The sequence below is a fragment of the Pseudorca crassidens genome, chromosome X (genome assembly GCF_039906515.1).
Source record: "Pseudorca crassidens isolate mPseCra1 chromosome X, mPseCra1.hap1, whole genome shotgun sequence".
Taxonomy (NCBI): domain Eukaryota; kingdom Metazoa; phylum Chordata; class Mammalia; order Artiodactyla; family Delphinidae; genus Pseudorca; species Pseudorca crassidens.
In genome coordinates, this window is record NC_090317.1 from 6904968 (window position 1) to 6926301 (window position 21334).

The 21334-nt window shown below is 40.0% G+C and overlaps 1 protein-coding gene across 1 annotated transcript in view; it reads right to left on the reverse strand.

Annotated features, from left to right (window-relative positions):
- Positions 1 to 15454, reverse strand: part of FMR1NB (FMR1 neighbor) — a 29833-nt gene extending 14379 nt beyond the window's left edge. The window contains exons 1-2 of the mRNA XM_067723974.1: positions 15136 to 15454; positions 2265 to 2411 (exon numbers count right to left, since the gene is read on the reverse strand). Coding sequence (XP_067580075.1) covers positions 2265 to 2411; positions 15136 to 15454 — 466 coding nt within the window. The remainder of the gene's footprint in view (positions 1 to 2264; positions 2412 to 15135) is intronic.
- Positions 15455 to 21334: the final 5880 nt, after the last annotated feature.

Below are 21334 nucleotides of genomic sequence, written 5' to 3' on the forward strand. Positions count from 1 at the left end.
CATTTTTAAAATGAAGAAATAAAGGATCAAAGTAACTTGCGCAAGGTCACAAATTTAATGCGTTACCAGTTGGCCTGGATATTCATTTCCCAAACATTTTAGACATGTGAGAGCTTAGCCTACTTTGTTGTTATACTCTAAGCAATCCGTTCTTCAATTCTGCCAGGCCCAGAGTGACTCTCCTCCCCAGGATGGGCTGCATCTAGGATACCATGTTCAGTCCTGGACATCACACACTCAGGGAAGGGTGACAATTGTCAGGCCCTGGTCAGAGATCGGATGGACTTCCTGTGTGCTGAGTTCCTCACTACAGATATTGTTCAAAGACCACTTTCCAGGAATGAAAATCATACAAGAAGAGACTTTAAATCATAGAAGAGACTGGACTAGATGATCTCTAAGGTCCCTTCTAATGCTGGGCTTCTGTTATTTTATACCTAAATTGCATCTGATGGACTTTATGCCAGATACTAAAATTAGCTTTTAGACTCAAATTACTAATTTTGAAGAATAAAAAGGGTAGAACAATTTTTATCAGTTTAAGTGTATGATTTTATCCAAAGGGAGAAGGATTGTGTGACCTCTCAAGCTTCCCTGCCAGTCTGTCTCAAGGTTATCATTTTAATCTGCAAGAGATGAATCTATTACTAACAACAGTCTAATGATGAGAAGACGGTCTTTTTGTTAGTGCTTAAGTGGGAAGAATATTCATTTTTAATTATATAGGGAAGGAAATAAATTGGTTAAAAGTACTTCACATTTTATGAACTTGTAGTTATTCTTTTTCAAGAATACAGTATATAACATTTTATAAATATTTAATCACTGTTGAAAGAGTTGAATCAACCTAGGTATGATATTTCTCTTAAAATAGAACGGTCTGATTGTTTTGGGCAAAAACGTCATCTCATAAATTGATTTTGGCTCAACGTACTGCACCAGGTTGGAGGAGTATTTCAGAAATGCAGATATCTTTTTTTTTTTTTTTTTGCGGTACGCGGGCCTCTCACTGTTGTGGCCTCTCCCGTTGCGGAGCACAGGCTCCGGACGCGCAGGCTCAGCGGCCATGGCTCACAGGCCCAGCCGCTCCGTGGCATGTGGGATCCTCCCGGACCGGGGCAAGAACCCGTGTCCCCTGCATCGGCAGGCGGACTCTCAACCACTGCGCCACCAGGGAAGCCCAGAAATGCAGATATCTTATTCAGACTATTTTTAAAGGTGGCGTCAGTGTTTGTATAATGTACTTATTATAGGTAGCTATGGGACAGTTTACATCTGCTATCTTCTCAAGCTCTAAAGCTTAAATCATCATTTGTTGTTTATGACGAACTCCAGCGCTCACTATTCTTTCAGCTTCACAACATACCACCTTATCAGACTTCTCTTTCTCCAATCGATTTGACCATGGCAGTATTTTTAAATAAATTATTTAAGGAGTTTGTTTATTTTGCTATTCTCATTGGTAGTAGATGTCATAATGCTTGTTTTGAACTGGAAACCTCTTAGAGAAACATGAAGAGATTTATGCAAAATCACAGAAGAATTCAGTGGTAGAGTCGGAATTAAACAATGGATACAATTTTGTGCTTATATATGTACATCAAATTTTATTAGAATTCTGCATGATTTTTAATAAAAGCTTCATCTTTATAATTCACATATGTCAATTTATTTGAACCTTCTCCTTGAAAGGGCACCACATGCTGTACAAAATGAAATGTGTTTATTTGTGGTTAATCTCAGGGGCCATCATGTGCTTGATAAACACATTATATACAGAATCACAAAAGGACAGAGATGATGTGACTTGAAACCTGAACTTTTTATCATTGAAACAGATGGGAAAACATCTGGTATATTCCATAACATTAGAGCTACACAGTACCCTGATTAATGCCACAGAAGACACTAATTTCACAATACTGGATCAGTGACTAAATTTCAAGCAATGCCATTAAGGTAAATTTTGAAAGGTTTAGAGATTTGTAAAGGAAAAGTATTCTGTAAAGAGTAACAAATATTTATGGAATGACTTAAAATACTGTCTCAGTTCATCTTCGCAATTCTTTGTGGTAAATATTTTCATTTTAAAGATGAAGACATTGAGGTTCAGAGGTTATCTTGCCTAAGGCAAAGGGCAGAGTCAGGATTAAAACTCAGGTTTGTCTCACTCCAATGCCAATAGACCACACTGCCTCCTAAACATTTAACTACTGTTTTCAAAACAAGGACATTGGGAGGAATAAAATAAAACAGGAACTTACTTGTTGGAAAGAAAAAACTTAACAGAGTTTCCCCGGCAGCAGTTTCTTCCAGAGGTTCCCAGGCAGCAGTTTCTTCCAGAGGTTGTCCATTAACATTTTCATTGCTCCACAGAATATTTTCAGTTGGAGACACAGAATTCGAGAACCCTTAAGAAAAGTGAAATTATTAATCCCAACATATAAAGTATTTATCATTTTCTTTGACCCTTTAAAAGTAATTACCTGTGCTTAAATTAAATATGGAAAGTCTAAGAGCTAACAGACATTGCATTTAAAACCCATAACAGCTTAGGTACAATTAATAATCAGAATATGTTTTTGCTGTGAAACTGAAAAATGAGTATTAAGTTTAAATAAATTAATTAAAAAATAAATAAATTTCAAAATGCTTAAGCTGTAGGCTGACATCCCATTGTTGCACTGTAAACTAATTTACAATAGTGAACTTGCCTCTGACAATCTTGACATTCGGAGGCCCAATCAACTAACAACATGGAAACAGTATGTATTCCAACTAAGTCAGGCCCCATCACAGAAACTCTTGGCAAATATGTTGGCTTCTTTATTTACGAATAAAAATCAAGGCCTTAGACACTGTAAACCTTCCTTATCCTTCCTCACTACTTCAACACAACTTGCTTTTAGTTTTATTTGCATGATTCCCTCCTATATAAGAGGAGAGGATATCCATCCTCATTCCCATGACATGGATTTGTCCATATCATTAAATATTTTCCAACACTATCTTTAATAATCTTACAGTATCACATTATACGGCTCTATTATAAATGAGTTAATAATTTCCCCCGTACAAAGACATTTAAGTTTTTTACAATTTATTGATATTATGAAGAACACTGCCTAGAAGAACACTCATAGATACAGAGAACAGACTGGTGGCTACCAGAGGTGTGGGGTGGGGTTAGGGGTGGGGTGGGAGAAACGGGTTAAGTGGGTCAAAAGGTACAAACTTTCAGTTATCAATTAAATAAGTCCTGTGGTAATGTAATGCATATTTAAAAGTTGTTAAGAAAGTAAATCTTTTAAAAATATCTATTTATTTATTTATTTATTTATTTATTTATTTATCTGTATGTGGGATCTTCATTGCAGCATGCGGGATCTTTTAGTTGCAGCATGCGGGATCTTTTAGTTGTGGCATGCGGGATCTAGTTCCCTGACCAGGGATCAAACCCAGGCCCCCTGCATTAACCACTGGGCCACCAGGGAAGTCCCAAGATAGTAAATCTTAAAAAGTTCTCATCACCAGGAAAAAAAAATTTTGTAACTGTGTATGGTGACAGATGTTAACTAGACTTATTGTGATGATTTCACAATTTACACAAATATCAAATCATTATGTTGTATACCTGAAATTAATATAATGTCAGATGTCAATTATACCTCAATAAAAAAAAGAAAAAGAAAAAATAAAGAACTCTGCAATGCAATGATTTATCACTGTAGCTATATATTTGCAGATATTCATGAAAAATTCCTTAGGATAAATTCTTAAGGAATGGCTCTTGACCTTGGTCACACTACCCTCCAGTAAGGCTGCCCCAAGGTATACATCTACCAGCAGTGAAGGCAAGTGTCAATATTCTTGGACCCTCACCTTTTTTGTTGTTTGTCAGTTTGATGGCCAAACTAATGTTACCCCTTGTTTTAATTTGCACCTTTAGTCATCAGTGAACTGATCTCTTTCATATATTTGTTGTGTAATAGAGAACTTAACCCTTAATCTGCCACATATATTGTAAATATTTTTCAAGGTAGTCAGCTACGTTTGCGTTTTTTATGGTGTTTTAAGAAATTCAAAAGTTTAAAATGTTTTATGTAATCAAATGTATCAGTCTCTTCCTTTACTATTTCTGCCTTTCAGGTCATGTTTTAAATGGCATTGTGGACCTTTTAAAGAATGTCACCTGCCATTACAGTAAACAAAGGATGTAGCTGGCCACATACACCAAGCCATAAGTCACTGAGCCTCCACAGATGGTGCACCCTGAACGGATTCAGGATGGAGAAAAGCAGGATACTGGCCCTAGATAGTTAAGATGCATATCAAGGGAATGATTTCAATAAGCCCAGACTCTTGCATCTTCCCATACACAGAAAAGCGCTAAATTCATTAACTTGAGATGTCTGGTTTTTCTTTAATTAGCAGTAATCTTTTGATCTTTGACTATCTGGGTGTTTTTTTGTTTTTTGTTTTGTTTTTTGCCAAAACTCCTATATCCTGGCTCCTCCCTTACCTCTTTGGAACAGTCCCTCAGAGCTAATCTGAGAGGCTGTTCCCTGGGCTTAAGTCCTCAGAAAGTCTGCCGAATAAAACATAATTCTCAAATTTTAGGTTGTGCATATTTTCAGTCGACAGCATTCTACACTCTAATATTTCCTTCTAACACTTTTATAGTTTCACTTTTTATATTTAAATCTTTAATCCACCTCGAAAATATTTTGGAGTATGTTATGAAGTAGGGACACATGTTTTCCAGTTTTCCTAATACCATTTATTAAATCTATCCTTTCCTACTTATGACATCACCATAATATTCTAAGTCCTTAGTCATAGATTTGTTTCTTGACTCTCTATTCTGTTCCACTAATCTATCTGTTCATGCACCAATACCACTGTTACAATTTACCTTGTATTATCATATGTTTTAATAACTGGATCTGGCAATCTTTTCATTAGTCCTCATTATCAAAATTTTATTCTCAACTCTGAAGAATATTTTAGATGAAACTTAGAATCATTTTGTCAAATCAAAAAATCCTAATAATATTTTTATGGTAATTATGTTCCTTATTTAACAGTCATTCAAAAAACATTTATTGTGTGCCTCATGTACTAGGCATGAATTTACTTAAATATAGACTCATTTGGAGATAACTGATAACAGTACAAAATTATCTCACCCAAGAATCTCACTCATTCAAGTCTCTTTTTATCTCCCTGAGTATAGATTTATAGTTGCATTCATATAGGTCCTGTACCGTTCTTATGACACTTATTTCCATATGTCAAATATATTTTGTTGTTATGTTATGAATATGCTGTCATAAGAATATTCACTTATCATTTTTAAATCTCCTTTATATCAATGATAATATTCTCTTTCTTATTTTAATGAGACCAACTTCCATACATATACACTTGAATGTATATTCTCAGCCTGTAGGGTACTTTAATATGAACTTTATTATATGAATATGAACTTTATTATACATGTTAAATCAAGCTAACTTGTATAATTCAAATGGTCAATATCTTTATTTTTTCTGTCAAGGACTAAAATATATGTATCATAGTCTCCCACTACGACTGTAGATTTGTCCATTTCTACTTGAAGTTCTAAAACCATTTTTTTTTATATATTTCAACACTATGCATAAGTATTCATTCATTACAGTTTTATCTTCATTGTGTAGTACATATCTTGACAATAACCCATTTTTTCCTGTTTGTTTTCTCCTAACCCCTACTCGTTCAATAACTATGTATTTAATGCCTACTATATTCGAGGTTTTGGGGATACATCAGTGTACAAATCAGATAAGATCCCTACCCTCATAAAGCTTACAATATAGTAAACAAACAAAAAAGTAAACTAACAAATTAAAAAATTATAAATTGTAATGCATGCTATGAGGAAAGTGGATACCAATACAATATAAGGTAGGGGACCTACTTTAAATAGGGGCTGGCCTCTCTGAGATGATATTTCAGCTTAAAAAAAGAAAAAAGATTAGAAGAAACTGGCCATACAAAGGGCTTGGAAGAGTGCTTCCAGCACAGGGAACAAGAAGGGAGACTAATATTGCCAGCCATACTTTGCCAGGTTAGAAGGCTCACTGCCCTACATTATACAGGAAAGGAGCTACAGTTGGAAGCAGCCTTGACAGGACCTGTGTTCTGTACTGCCATTTGTTCACTCAGTGCCCCCCTCGCACAACTGACTGTTCTTGTCAACACGCCATCTGAAGGAAGTATTGGCTGGCAGTAGCACACAGTGACCTGAGTCTCCACACTAGGTTATCTTCTGCAGGGGGTGTGCTCTCTGGAGTCCCTCTAGGATGGAGATTCATCTCCAACTCAAAGTACCTTAGCCTCTAGACCCTGCCAGACAGGCTTGGCTTTAGCTAAAGTGAAACACGGGTTGCTGCAACTTCTCTCATTAGTGTCTGGCCTGGCCTTCTTTCTATCTTTCAGAAATCCCTCCAAATTTCCAGCATGTCAATAAAGATAGCACCTGGGACTTCCCTGGTGGTCCAGTGGTTAAGACTCCATGCTCCCAATGCAGGGGGGCCCAGGTTCGATCACTGGTCAGGGAACTAGATCCCACACGTGGCAACTAAGAGCCCGCATGCTGCAACTAAAAAGATCCTGCATGCTGCAACAAAGATCCCGCGTGTCGCAACTAAGACCAGGCTCAGCCAAAATAAATAAATAAATAAATAATTTAAAAAATTAACAGAAACAGGATCAAACTACACATTAACTAAAAAAATGTTTTTAAAAATAAAATAAAGATAACACCCTTCTTGGTTCTCTGGGTTTTCAACTATTACAGATCTTTTGGTCACTTCGATGGGTACAAAAGGAGGAGGCAATTAAACATTTACTCAGAAAAGCACCAGCAGCAGCAGCCTGAACCCAAAACCTCCAGCATGTTTAACCTGCTCTCTACCACTGGTTTCTTCCCTACTCTGAAAGACAATTATTTATAAATTAACTTGAGCACTATTTCCCAAAGTGTGGCGTAAGTACCATCAGCATTACATGTGTTGATTTTAGGTGGAACACAGTTGAATACTTATGGATGTATTTAATTTTCGCTATTATTTATTATGAAAAGTGTAGAAAAAATATACATGACACCAAACATCATTTACCATATGGCAAACCTTTATAAAATCCCCTTTGACATTCCTGTTCTTTCATTACTGGAAGCAACTTCCTTTCCTCTCTCCAAAATCTTCCATCAGCCAGTGCCCAGGTCTTTTCAGAGCTTCCCCTTCACCTTATTAAGCTCCAGCCTCTTTCCCCTCCCCCACTGTTATTCATATGCAGAATAATTCCATCCCCTATGCTTCTAATTTGCATCTGTACACTCATTAAGCTCAGCAAATAAAAGACTAGGAGGCAGCATCCCTAAATGGCAGCAAGAAATGGTAAAGAACCAATTATGTTTCCCTGTCACAAAGAATTTTTATTTTTTAATTTCCCTGTTACCAAAAAAAGACTGAAAACCTAACTACGTTTCAAAGGGAAAAAAAAGGCAGACTCAAAGCTGTGGGCTTCATGGGCATGTGACCTATGCAATGTACAGAATGTGGCTCTTAGAACGGTTCCACACTTGGTTTAATGTTCTGCTATCATCTTGAAATTCATAATACATTTTGAACAAGGGACCCCCACATTTTCATTTTGCAAATCATGTTGCCAGTCCTGCTCTGCAGTGAGGTCTCTCAGATGAGGAACTGAATTAAAGGGCGAAGAGACAGAAGGTGAACAGTAGCTAACGGTATCAGCTTGAAGAGGATTCTGCTAAGACTTAAGTTGAGGGTCTACCTATGCCGCAGTCTTTTCTGGGCCTTGTGCTCAAATAGACCTGAACTTGCATCTTGGCTCTGCCACATACTGGCTGGTGAACTTGGGCAAATCAGTAAACTTCTCTTTGCCTCAGTTTACTCATCTGCAAAATGGGAATGATATTTATTTTGAAGAACTGTGAGTATTAAATGAAGTCATACACGAACTGCTTAGCACAATGTAAAACAAGTAAATATTTTATCATATATCTTTCATTTTTTTAAATTGTTTCTAATTTTAAATTTAATAACATTACTTTGTTTTCACAATACTTATTTTTATAAATAATTCTCTTAATCACAAATATGACCAGTTTCCCATTTATAACGGTGCTATAATTTCCTTTTAAAATAAATATATTTATTTAAAAAGTGAGGCAATTTAAAGAAAAATATGAATAACTGATAGCATTAAGATAACAAAGAATTGTGAAGGTGTTATACAAATGACTGAGGCAGGAGAAACACCTGTCTAGTGAAATCTCCTCAATTTTTAGACAAGATAACTGAAGCCTAAAGAGGCAAAATGCCTCATCAAAAGTCACACAGCAAGTCAGTGGCAGAATCATGACAACTCAGGTCTCCTAACTTCTAGATCAGGGCTCTTCCAACTACACCACATACACAAATGGTTAAAGCAAGACCAAACTTGGTGCCTAGTGTGGTACAAGGCAGTCAATCAGACCTATCTAGGTGCACTGCCTCATGCACTCCCCCAAATAACAGATAAATGAAGTATTATATAATAATATAGAAACCAGTCACGTGGTTTTTTCCTATGGAGCTAAAGCATTCTAAAAATATTACCTATTAGTCAATCTTTATTTCTCTCTTTTTTAATCTCCCCAAAAAGGATGTGCAATAAGGGCTGACCCAACAGGTTACAGAGAATTGGTGGAGGAGGTGGGATCAAACTCCTAGTCCTGATCTACTAGTCTCTTCATCCTGTATGCTACTAGTCTATATGCCTTATGCATAAAAGTAACCTTAAAAACAAGGTCTAAAAGACTATACAACCTGGAGCTCTCCCAGAGTTAATTCAGATCCCTCAACCTCAATTCTCCTTGGTGGCATTAAGTCTAAGAGAACTCAGAAGGGTCTATCTAGAAAGAAGGGAAATTTTAGCTCTGGGACCAGATGCCCTGCTTTCACTGCAATACTCCAGGGGCATGGCCAAATTATTTTACCCCTCAGTGTATTAGTTTGCTAGGGTCACTGCAAAAAAGCACCATAAACTGGATGGCTTAAAACAACAGAAATTTATCGCCTCAACAATTCTGGAGGCCAGAAGCCCAAAATCAAGTCCAAAATCAAGATCAACCAATAGGGTTGGTTCCTTCTGAGAACTGTCAGGGAAAGCCTCTCTCCTTGGCTTATAGATGGCTGGTTTCTCCCTGTGTCTATTAGTATAGTCTTTCTACTAACAATGTCTATCTCTGTGTCCAAATTTCCCCTTTTTATAAGGACACCATTCATACTGGACTAGGGCCCACCTCACTTTAACTTGATTACCCCTATAAAGACCTCATCTCCAAATAAGGTCACATTCTGAAGTGCTAGGGATTAAACGTCCAACATTTTTTGTTGTGGGGGGGACACAATTCAACCCATAACACAATGAGTTTAGTTACATTAATTAAGTTAAATCATTTTAAATAGAAAATAATATTTAATCCATCCAGTCACATATTACCTCCTGAGAATCTGGGACATCTGACAACATTAAGAATGAATCATGGATTATTTTAGGAGAAAACATGTTAAACCTATATTGGAAAAAGTCCTCATGGAAATAAAGAAATCACACTGAATAACAGTATTCTCCTTTTATAACAGTTCTACTCAAAATAGTAGAAAATGAAGAACTCACGGACTAAGAAAATAACACGTACAATTTATAGTTTTGTTTCTTAAATTATGTTTTCAGAGAATGAAAAAGCTCTCAGTTTGTAAGGTTCTCAGTTTTATTTGTAACTAACATTTACAAATACAGTAAAACTAATTCAGAAATATATTGTATTTTAGATGAACAGTAGGAAAAATAAATATGGATAATTCAAAGTAATATGATTTGTAGATGATCATTTAAAAGGCATCTTAAAATGTTTTTCAAAGAGTAGGAATAATATTTTTCTAACTTATTTAAAATAGTTGATAAAAGAATGCATAACATATACTTTATTCAACACTGAATTTCATCCCCAAGCAGCTGAGACACAGTGTATAGTGGTCTCTGTTCATTTTACTTAACAATGCCTCTGCCCAATTTTTGCTTCCTTCTTTGACTGTGGGAGGACCTTGGCTGAGGAGATGGAAGGCCTCTGGGTATGGCAGGGACAGAGAAGTCATTGAGATTAGAGGTGGGGATGATGGAAGGTCTTTGGGCTTGAAGCTGGAGCTTGAGGGAGGGAGGGAGGGAGGAATACTATGGGAGAGCCAAGTCCTTTATGCGGAGGAGGAGACAGAATACCACTGTGAGGGGACTGGGAGGGAGGGCAGGCCAAGGGAGGTAAGGTAGAGAAGGCCCTTTTTTTGAGAAGGCTATCTTGGAGCTAAGGAGAGAAGGCTGTGGGGAAAGAAAAAGTATTTGAGTGGGGGGGGGCAAGAAAGATCTGGAGGAGGTGGGAAAGACTTTGAGTGAGGCAGCAAGAGCATTGAGTAGAAGGAGGAAAAGAAGACTTCTGAGGAAGGAGAGAGTTAGCTTTGGGTAGTGAGGGAAGAGAAACCTGTTAGTGGGGAGAACGGGGGGCCTTTGGAGGGCTGAAACAGGCATCTGAGAGGGGGGTGAGCAAAGGTCTCAAGGAGGGTAAATAAGAAGGGAAGGGAAGGATTTTGACTGAGGAAGAGAAGGCCTCTGTGAAGGTAGGTTAGAGAAAGGACAATGTGACATAAGAGAATGAAGGCATTTTAAAAGGGACGTGAGGGGGACTTCCCTGGTTGTGCAGTGGTTAAGACTCCACGTTCCCAATGCAGGGGGCCCAGGTTTGATCCTTGGTCCTGGAACTAAATCTCACATGCATGCCACAACTAAGAGTTCACATGCCACAACTAAGGAGCCAGCGAGCCGCAACTAAGGAGCCCGCCTGCCACAACTAAGGAGACTGCAAGCCACAACTAAGGAGCCCGCCTGCCTCAACTAAGACCCGACACAACCAAATAAACGAATAAATAAATAAATAAAAGGGAGGTGAGGGAGTGAAGACCTTGAGTGAGGGGAGTAAAGGGCTTTGTGAAATAAGGAAGAAAGGCTTTTGAGTGACGGGAGAGAAGGCCTGTAAGGTGAGCAAAGGAAAGTTGTTGTGGGGACGTGAAGAATTAAAGGACCTTGACTGAAAGTTAAGAAGAACTTTTAGAGTGGTGATGAAGAAGGGAAAGCATTTCTGAGAGTAAGAGAGGAAAGGGATTTGTGAAGTGAGGTGACAGACAGAAGGTCTTTGTGAGCACAGGTAAAGGAGATAAGTTCTTTGAGTAAGGAGGTGAGGGAGTTTAGTACTCTGTGAGGAGAGGGAATTTCCTACTTTGTGAAAGGACTGGAAGGAGGGAGGTCTTTCAGGGGAACAAGTGAAGAAGGGAAGTCATTTGTGAGGGTAGAGGAGGCAGGGAAGGCAACCATGAAAGAAGAGAAGGCCTCTGTGAGAGGAATTGAGCAAGGAAAGTCCTTGAGAAGGGAGGTGATGGGGAAACGAATTTGAGAGGTGAGGTAAGGAGGGTTAGTAAGGTGAGGTTAGAGGTGGAAGAGCTTTAAGAGAGGAGGTGATGGAGGTCAGCACTTCGAGTGGTGCGGTGAGGGAGATTAGTACTATGTGATGGGAGACAATGAAAAAGCCTTAGGAGAAATGAGGGATGGAAGTCATTCATGAGGGAAAGAAAGGCATTTGTGTAAGTTGGTGAGGGGATTTAGTAGTTTGTGAAAGGAGGCTAGGGAAGGAAGACCTTTCAGAGAAGACCTAGTATAAGTAAAGAGACTGAAACACTAATCAAAACCTCCCTGAAAAGAAAAGTCCAGGAGCAGATGGCTTCATTGGTGATTTCTACCAAATATTTAAAGAAGAATGAACACCAATCCTTCTTAAACTCTTCCAAAAAATAGAAGATGGAACACTTCTTAACTCATTCTACGATGTCAGCATTAATCTGATACCAAAGCCAGACAAAGATACTGCAAGAAAACTACAAACCAATATCACATATGAATACAGATACAAAATACTGGCAAACCAAATGCAACAGCATATTAAAAAGAATATACAAAATGATCAAGTGGGGTTTATCCCAGGAATCCAAGGATGGTTCAACCTAAGAAAATCAATAGAACACACCACATTTATAGAATGAAGGAAAAAAACTCACATGATCATCTCAATTGGTGCAGAGAAAGTATTTGGCAAAATCCAACACCTTTTATCATAAAATCACTCACTCAACTATGAATAGAAGGGATTTTCCTCAATAGATAAGAAGCATTTATGAAAAATCAACAGCTAACATCATAATCAATAGTGAAAGGCTGAAAGCTTTCTTTCTAAGATCAGGAGCAAAATAAGGATGCCCACTTTTACCACTTTTATTCAACATTGTATTGGAAGTTCTAGCCAGAGCAATTAGAACATAAAATGAAATAAAAGGCATCCAAAATGTAAAGGAAAAATACAACTATCTATTCACAGATCAAATAATTATATATGCAGAATATTTTTTACAGTTCACAAAAAAACCTACTAGAGCTAATAAATTCAGCAAAGCTGTAGGGTACAAGATCAACACACAAAAAGCAGTTGTGCGGGCTTCCCTGGTGGCGCAGTGGTTGAGAGTCCGCCGGCCGATGCAGGGGACAGGGGTTCGTGCCCCGGTCCGGGAAGATCCCACATGCCACGGAGCGGCTGGGCCCGTGAGCCGTGGCCACTGAGCCTGCGCGTCCGGAGCCTGTGCTCCGCAACGGGAGAGGCCACAACAGTGAGAGGCCCACACACCGCAAAAAAAAAAAAAAAAAAAGCAGTTGTGCTTCTATATACCAGCAATAAACATTCCAAAAAGGAAATTAAGAAAACAATGCCATTTACAATAGCATCCAAAAGAATAAAATTTCTAGTAATAAATTTAACCAAGGAGGTTAAAGACTTGTACAATGAATACTACAAAACATTGCTGAAATAAATTAAAGAAGATAGAAATAAATGGGAAGACATGCCATGTTCATGGATTGAAAGACTTAACATTCTTAAGATGGCAGTACTGACCAACATGATCTACAGATTCAATACAATCTCTATAGGGACTTCCCTGGTGGCCCAGTGGCTAAGACGCCACGCTCCCGATGCAGGGGGCCCGGGTTCAACCCCTGGTCAGGGAACTAGATCTCACATGCCACAACTAAGAGTTTGCATGCCGCAACTAAAACAATTAAAAAGACCCTCTCATGCTGCAACTGAAGATCCCGCACGTAGCAACGAAGACCCAGCACAAACAAACAAACAAATAAATAAATAGAAAAGTGCTTTAAAAAAATACAATCTCTATCGAAACTCCAGGGGCCTTTTTGCATAAATGGAAAAGCTAGTCCTCAAATTTATGTGGAACTGCAAGAGGCCTTGAATATTCAAAACAATATGAGTAAGGAACAAAACTGGAGGAATCACATGTCCCAATTTTTCAACTTTCTACAAAGCTATAGTAATCAAAAGAGTATGGTACTAGCATAGGGATGATCACACAGACAAACAGAACTTAGAGTCCATGAATAAACCCATAGGTCTATGGTCAACTGCTTTTCAACAAGGGTGCCAAGACTATTAAATGGGGAATGAGTAGTCTTTTCAACAAATGGTACTGAAATAACTGGATATTCACATGCAAAAGAATGACGTTAGACCCCTAACATATGCCATAAAGAAAAATTAATACAAAGTGGGTCAACAACCTAAATATAAGGACTAAAATCATAAAACCCTTAAAAGAAAACCTAGGCATAAATCTTCATGACTTTGCATTTGGCAATGGATTCTTAGATATGACATGAAAAGCACAAGTGTCAAAATTTTTTAAAAAAAAAACAGATAAAATTGGACTTTCTCAAAATTGAAAACTTTTGTGCATCAAAAAGCTATCAAGAAAGTGAAAAGAAAACCTACAGAATGAGAGAAAATATTTACAAATCACATATCCAGAGTATATGAAGAACTCTTACAATTCAATAACAAAACCACAAACAATCCAGTTTAAAATGGTCAAATGATTTGAATAGATATTTCTGCAAAGAACATATACAAATATCCAGAAGCACATGAAAAGATGCTCTACATCATTAGTCACTACAGAAATACTAATGAAAACCACAATACAATACCACTTCACTCACACTAGGATGGTGATAATCAAAAAGAGGGGGTGGTAACAAACACTGGTGAAATGGAGCCCCTCATACACTGTCAGTGGGAATATAAAATGGCTCAACCACTCTGGAAAAGTCTGGGACTTCCTCAAACAGTTCAACATGGAATCCCCATACGTCCCAGCAATTCCACTCCTAGGTACATGCCGAAGAGAACTGAAAACATACTGACACAAAAACCTGTACATGAACATTCATAACAATATTATAGCCAACAACTGGAAACAGCCCAAATGCCCAGCAATCTGATCAATGGATAAACAAAATGCAGTATATTCATACCACAGAACAGTATTCGGTGGTAAAAACGAATGAAGTACCAATACATATACAACATGCCCAACTCCCGAAACCATTATGCCAAGTAGAATAAGCCAGACACAAGGAAGGACAAATATTCTCTGTTCCCATTTATAGGAAATGTCCAGAACAAATCCACAGAGACAGAAGTAGACTGGTGGGGGCCAGGGGCTGGGAAATGAGGAGTAACTGCATTCTCAGTGGGTGTGGGTTTGAATTCGGGGTGATGAATGAGATAGAGGTGGTGGCTGCTCAACGTTTAAATATCTAAACGCCACCGAATTGTTCACAACCAAACAGTTAATTTTAGGTTCCGAGAATTTCACCTCCGTTTTTTAAAAAATGGCGGGAGGTGAGGGGGTAGGGTTTTGTGAGGACAAGTGGGGAGGAAGGGAGGAAAGGTGCTTCTGAAAGGAGATAAGGAGGGAAGCTGTTTGTCGTCGGACGGACGGGAGGGCAGACGCAGCGGGAGAGACGGATGGCCTTCGTGCTACCGCGCAGAGCCCCGCCCTTCGGCGCCCTCCCCTCACCCTCCCGTCCCCCTGAGGGGCCCTCGCCCGGTGTACCCCGGGTGGCACTCACTGGCACTCAGGTAGCAGTAGAACAGCAGCATGAGCAGGGCGCAGACGCCAAACAAGAGCAGCCGGGAGTGTTTGCAGGCCCACACCTTCACCAGAGAGTAGCAGGCCTGGATGCCGCACAGAAACGCCCGCGGGCCCGGTTTAGGCCTGTCCGCCATGATGGCCTGGTCCTCGGGGGCACTGCGGCTAGTGGACGACACCATCTCCGTGTTCTTCTCTTGGTTCCCCGCCTGACAACTGCTCTGCTTGCGGCGCGCCGCCCGCAACGCCCGAGTCTTCGGCCGTCTCCTCCCCCGCGACAACTGCCCCTTGGAAGGCATGCCTCAGAGGGCCCGGTAAGCTGAGACGCGGCCGCCCCGTCCGCTGCCCATTACCCAGAAGCCCCCAGGGCGGTGACGCTTACGTGATACCCCCGGCAGCACGTGCGGCCGTCGTGCCGGGCCCAGGCCTCGCCCCTTCGTAATGGCCGGCTTTAGTGGCTTGTGCGCATGCACCGCTCAAGGCCTGCCCCTTCTAGGGTTTGTCAAACGTTGCCGAATGAATGAACGGGGCTCCCAAGGCCTGAGCCAGTAGCGGGACTGCTTGTCACCCATCAACTAAATGGCCTGGCTGGAGTCATACTCCAGCCCTGGCTGCTAATTCCTCCTCAAATTCAGTCCTCTGGCACCACTATAGCCTCTACGGTCACCACAGGCAATCACTGCAGCACCGCCAGATAAATGTGGCTTTTTAAATGTAAATTTTCGTTATTTAAAATGAAATGGAATTAAGAAATCCCTTCTTCCTCAGTCCCAGTAACCCCATATCAAGTGCTCGGTAGCCACACATGGCTCAGGCGACCATATCTGACAGAGCGAAAAAGGAGCATCTCCATCATGGCAGAAAGTTGTGATGGGCAGCACTGGATGTGAAGAGTGACGATCGCGAATATGGTAGATGTTCAATAGGTTGCTACACTGTGGTAGGAGCTCTTAAGTGGAACGAGATGGTATTTGCCTTTAGAGACCTTAAGGTTGAGTCACAAATAAATCAAACAATAGGACAATATGAGGACAAAGAGTGCGTGGGGAACACAAAAAAGCGACTCAGAACACTTCGATTTGATTCCCATCATTTGTCACCAGTGAATTGGGTGGCCTTAAGTGCCTTCCTTCTGCTGTGCCTTAGTGCAACACGTGTAAAATAAGACAGCGTTGTCTCAGAGTCCCCTTTTGACTCTAAAATCTGACCCTTGGGCAAAATCCCATTAACTCGCTTTGTGTGGGCACATCTGCAAAAGCACTTTCTAGATGATGCTGGAACACTTGTTCATCTACCTCCGTCTAGTTTTCAAGGGATGTGAAACGACCCCCTTCAACTGCATTTCCATCTTTCTTACTACATTTTACTCTGGCTTTCCAAATGGTTTTCTACTAATCATATTCTATTGTTTTTATTGTTCTTTCCGATGTTAATAAGCATTCCATAGGGGAAAGGAGGAAGGAATTTTTCCTATGTAAATAATTCTTGAAATTTAGCGCACTCCACTCTACCACCACATCTAGGAGCAATTCATAATGCTCTTTAGTTTATTAAAGGAGCCGGCAGGAAAAGAAGCTGCTTTCCTTTCCTTTTATCTTTTCTTAATCTTTTTTTTGGGAGGGAAGGCCTCAGCTTTTCCAAAATTAATTTGACCAGAGGATGCCTGTATTAACAGCTTTTGAAATTACTGCCTTCAACTGTAAGGAACAGGAAAGTGTCTGAGATTTTACTGTACTTCTCAGTAACAAGGCAGCCCGCCACAGCTTTGTAAATGCTGGCAGAAGATGCAAGACTACTGGGTCAGAGACAAAGGACAAAAGCTCCCCTAGACATTCAGACACTCGAGAGACCCATGAACAATTGCCTCCCAACAGCAAACTTGTTCATGTCATAGAACCCGTGGAAAATGACCGTATGACCAGGTACCACGCAGCTGCCCTGAGGGCTCAGGGATTAAGCTAGAGCACACGGGTTGGAAACTCAGCTCTCTACCACCTCATGGGTTGTGCTCTCTGAGCCTTAGTTTTCCCTTCTGCAAATAATGGGCTGTGGACATACTGATTGTGAGGATTCTTTCCAGTTCTGGCTTGCTGTGACTCGCACTCGACTGTAGCGTTTGGGGTTGCTGTCAACAGGCAAGGCATGGCAGTTTATGGCAACAATGCAATACTCATGAGCAATCCACATTATGCCGCTAGAAATAACAAAAACTCGGGGACAAAATCTCTAAGATTAAGCCCGAGTACTTCCTGGTTTACAAAACACTAATTCAGATTGGGGACCAGGGCACAAAAAGCCATCCACTTTGTAGATTATCAGATGTAGATTTAAATCCTGCCCTGGATTTCCTCTTTCATCCTATATTTTCAAGGGAACTAAATTTGATACTAGTCAACCTAGAGCTAATTAGGAAGGAAAATCTGTTGCATGAGCATGAATACAAGGGACTGCTTCACAAGACGGTACATACCACTGCTCAGAATGTAACTACCATTCTTGTGGAAAATTGACAATTGACACTTTTTTAAATATCACTATAGGCAGACATGAAAAGATGTTCAACATCAGGTAATCAGGGGAATGCAAATTAATCAACAAGGAGATAATTTATGCTCATCGGATTGGCAAAAATTAATAAATATTCACAAGAATGTACAGAAATGGGAACTCAATCATTGCTGGTGGAGGTGCAAATGGATACAACCACTTAAGACAGCAATTTGACCACAACTTGAAAGGTTAAATATTCACATATTCTGTGACACACAAATTCCACTTTTAGGTATCTATCCTCTCACCCATGTGTACAAAACAACATGTACAAGGGCATTCATTGTTATAATGAAAGCAACATAAAGGATGTCTCAGTAGGGAAATGGAAACAAATTGTTGTTCATTCCTATAATGTATTAATATATAGTACTTAATAATGGTTAGGATCAATCACCTTAGCCGACATAGTAATTCTTTTTTTTGGCGGACCTGCCTAGTGGCATAAGGTGGCAGTTTCAGCTTCTAATTCAGTGGAACCACTGTTGTGTTCCCTGAAAGAGATATTTCTCTCTTGAATAATAATCTTCTAAAATAGCAGAAATCAGAGAATGAGAAGCAAAGTGCAAACATCTGTATAAGCATGTCGTTAGGCATCATTCTCACCATCACTCCCTTAGTCCTTAGCCCCATGTATTCTAGTTCTGGGACAAACAGTGCCTTATGTTGATTACTGGTCCTGGTTCAGAGTGCACAACACATCCTGCAAGACAGCACCACAAACTTATAGGGTGTTTTCTCCTAGGTGGTGTCATAACTAGGTTTTTACTAGGTGATTTCATTGTTCTAGTAAGCCAACTTATTTTTTTTCCAGCTTTTTTGTGGTATAATTGACAAATAAAATTGTAAGATATTTAAAGTGTACACGTGGTGATTTGATATATACATACATTATGAAAAGATTCGCACCATCTAGTTAATTAAGACATCTATTACATCACAACTCTCTCTTTTTTTTTGGTGAGAACATTTAAGTTCTACTCTTAGCAAATTTCAATTATGCAATACAGTGTTATCACCTATAGTCACCATGTTATACATTAGAACCTCAGACCTTATTCATCTTACAACTGAAAGTTTACCAACCTCTCCCTGTTTCCCCTACCCACCAGGCCCTGGCAACCACTTTTCTACCCTCTGTTTCTGTTTCTGACTTTCACTTTTTTTTTTTAAGATTCCACATATAAGTGATACCACACAGTATTTGTCTTATTTCACTTAGCATAATGCCCTCAAGTTCCATCCATGTTGTCACAAATGGCAGATTTCCTTTTTTCTTATGTCTGAATAATATTCCAATGTGTGTGTGTGTGTGTGTGTGTGTGTGTGTGTGTGTGTGTGTGTGTATCTCACATCATCTTTGTCCGTAATTCTTCAGGAGACCTTTCCTGACCCTCAGACCAGGTTAGAGCCCCTTCTTATACTTTCCTGTGAGGTTAGTGTGGTTAGTGTGCTCCAAGCACAAAGAACAAGATAAACTCAAAGGGCCAATATTGCCAGAACAAAGGCTACAGGACTTCTGTCACAATGTGACCGTTGCAATGTCCCAGAGCCCTCCCAAGCAGCATGCCCTGTCCCTTTACTATCCCGTATAGGGAAAGACATTGGCCCCGTTTTTCTCCCGCTCAGCACACTGAAAGTATACATACTCTGCCCAGTCAGCAGATGACTTACAGGTTCCCTGCCTATAAAAACAGACAAGCAGGGCTTCCCTGGTGGCGCAGTGGTTGGGGGTCCGCCTGCCGATGCAGGGGACGCGGGTTCGTGCCCCGGTCCGGGAAGATCCTACATGCCGCGGAGCGGCTGGGCCCGTGAGCCATGGCCGATGAGCCTGCACGTCCGGAGCCTGTGCTCCGCAACGGGAGAGGCCACAGCAGTGAGAGGCCCACGTACCACCAAAAAAAATTAAAAAAAAAGAGTAGCCCCCACTCGCTGTTAAGTAGACAAAGCCCGCACGCAGCAACGAAGACCCAACGCAGCCAAAAATAAATAAATAAAATTTATTATTATAAATAAAATTATTATTATTATTAAATAAATAATAATTTATTTAAAAAAAGTTCTAAAAAAAAAAAAGAACATTTTCTTACGTAATCATAGTACAATTCTCAAAACTGGGAAATTAGCATTGTCCTACTATGTAATCTACTTTATTCATAGCCAAATTTCCCAATAATATCCCTTATAACAAAAGACAACAAGATTTTCTGGTTCAAGAGCCAATCCCATATCACATATTGCATTTAACTGTCATGTCTTCTTAGTATCATTTGATTGCAAACAGTTCCTCAGTATTTGTCTTTCATGACCTTGATAGTTGTGACGAGCATAAGCCATTTATTCTGTAAAATGTCCATTTTGTAAGCTTGTCCGATGTTTCCACATGATTAGATTCAGCATATTAATTTTTTTAGCTGGAACACTACTGAAGTGTGTTGTGCCCTTGTGCATCGTATGAGGAAGCACATATCTATCTGTCCCTGTAATTATCTTTCATGCTAATTTTTCTGTCTGCCAATGTCTTTTTCTTGTGTATCTCCAGCATCAAATGCCAAAGTCTGCCTGACTCATGGTATATGTTTAATAAACATTAGTTAAATGAATAAATCTCCCTTCCTCTAAAAGAAAGCTATAGGGGTTTCTCTGGTGGCACAGTGGTTAAGAATCCGCCTGCCAATGCAGGGGACACGGGTTCGAGCCCTGGTCTGGGAAGATCCCATGTGCCGCGGAGCAACTAAGCCCGTGCGCCAAAACTACTGAGCCTGCACTCTAGAGCCCGTGAGCCACAACTACTGAGCCCACATGCCACAACTACCGAAGCCCACACGCCTAGAGCCTGTGCTCTGCGACAAGACAAGCCACTGCAATGAGAAGCCCACGCACAGCAACGAAGAGTAGGCCTCGCTCACTGCAACTAGAGAAAGCCCGTGCACAACAACAAAGACCCAATGCAGCCAAAATTGAATAAATTAAATAAATTTAAAAAAAAGAAAGCTATAACTCAAGCCAAAAATCTGTAAATCATAATGCTAGTTTCTTCACTCTCCTTTCCCCCCACAAGTAATAATCACTAAGCCCCACTGATTCTATGTCCTAAATATCTTAGCAATCCCACCTTTCTCCATTCTCACTGCCATTGCACTGGCTCATTACTCCAACATCCTAGCCTCCCTGCCTCCAGTCCTGCCCCCTTTTAATCTATCTTTGGAAGGTGAATTAAAGAAAATACCACTATATCATGGAGAATGGGCACAATAATAGGTTTAATTGGGATAACTTACAAGCCCAAGTGTTAGTAAGATGAGGTAGGTGGTTTCGAGTTCTGTCAGTATCCCACAGTGAGACATTTGGGGACGGAAATTGATTGGCTTTTTCAGTGGGGTTTCTGAAGTTGGTGAGGATGGCAAAGAAGACGTTGTGAAACAAGGAGGCTTCTAAATAAGAGTACAAAGTTCATCATGAAAACTAGAGTTTTCTGAAACCTCTAGTCATGGACTCCAGACCAAGCCATGAGAAAAAGGTCCCAGGGCTTAGATAGGGAGTGGTTTAGAGCCCTGTGGCCAGCTCCTACAGCTTGCAGTGAGGTATTCAGCCAGAAGTTGGCCACAGTACACACTGTCTAGTCAGTA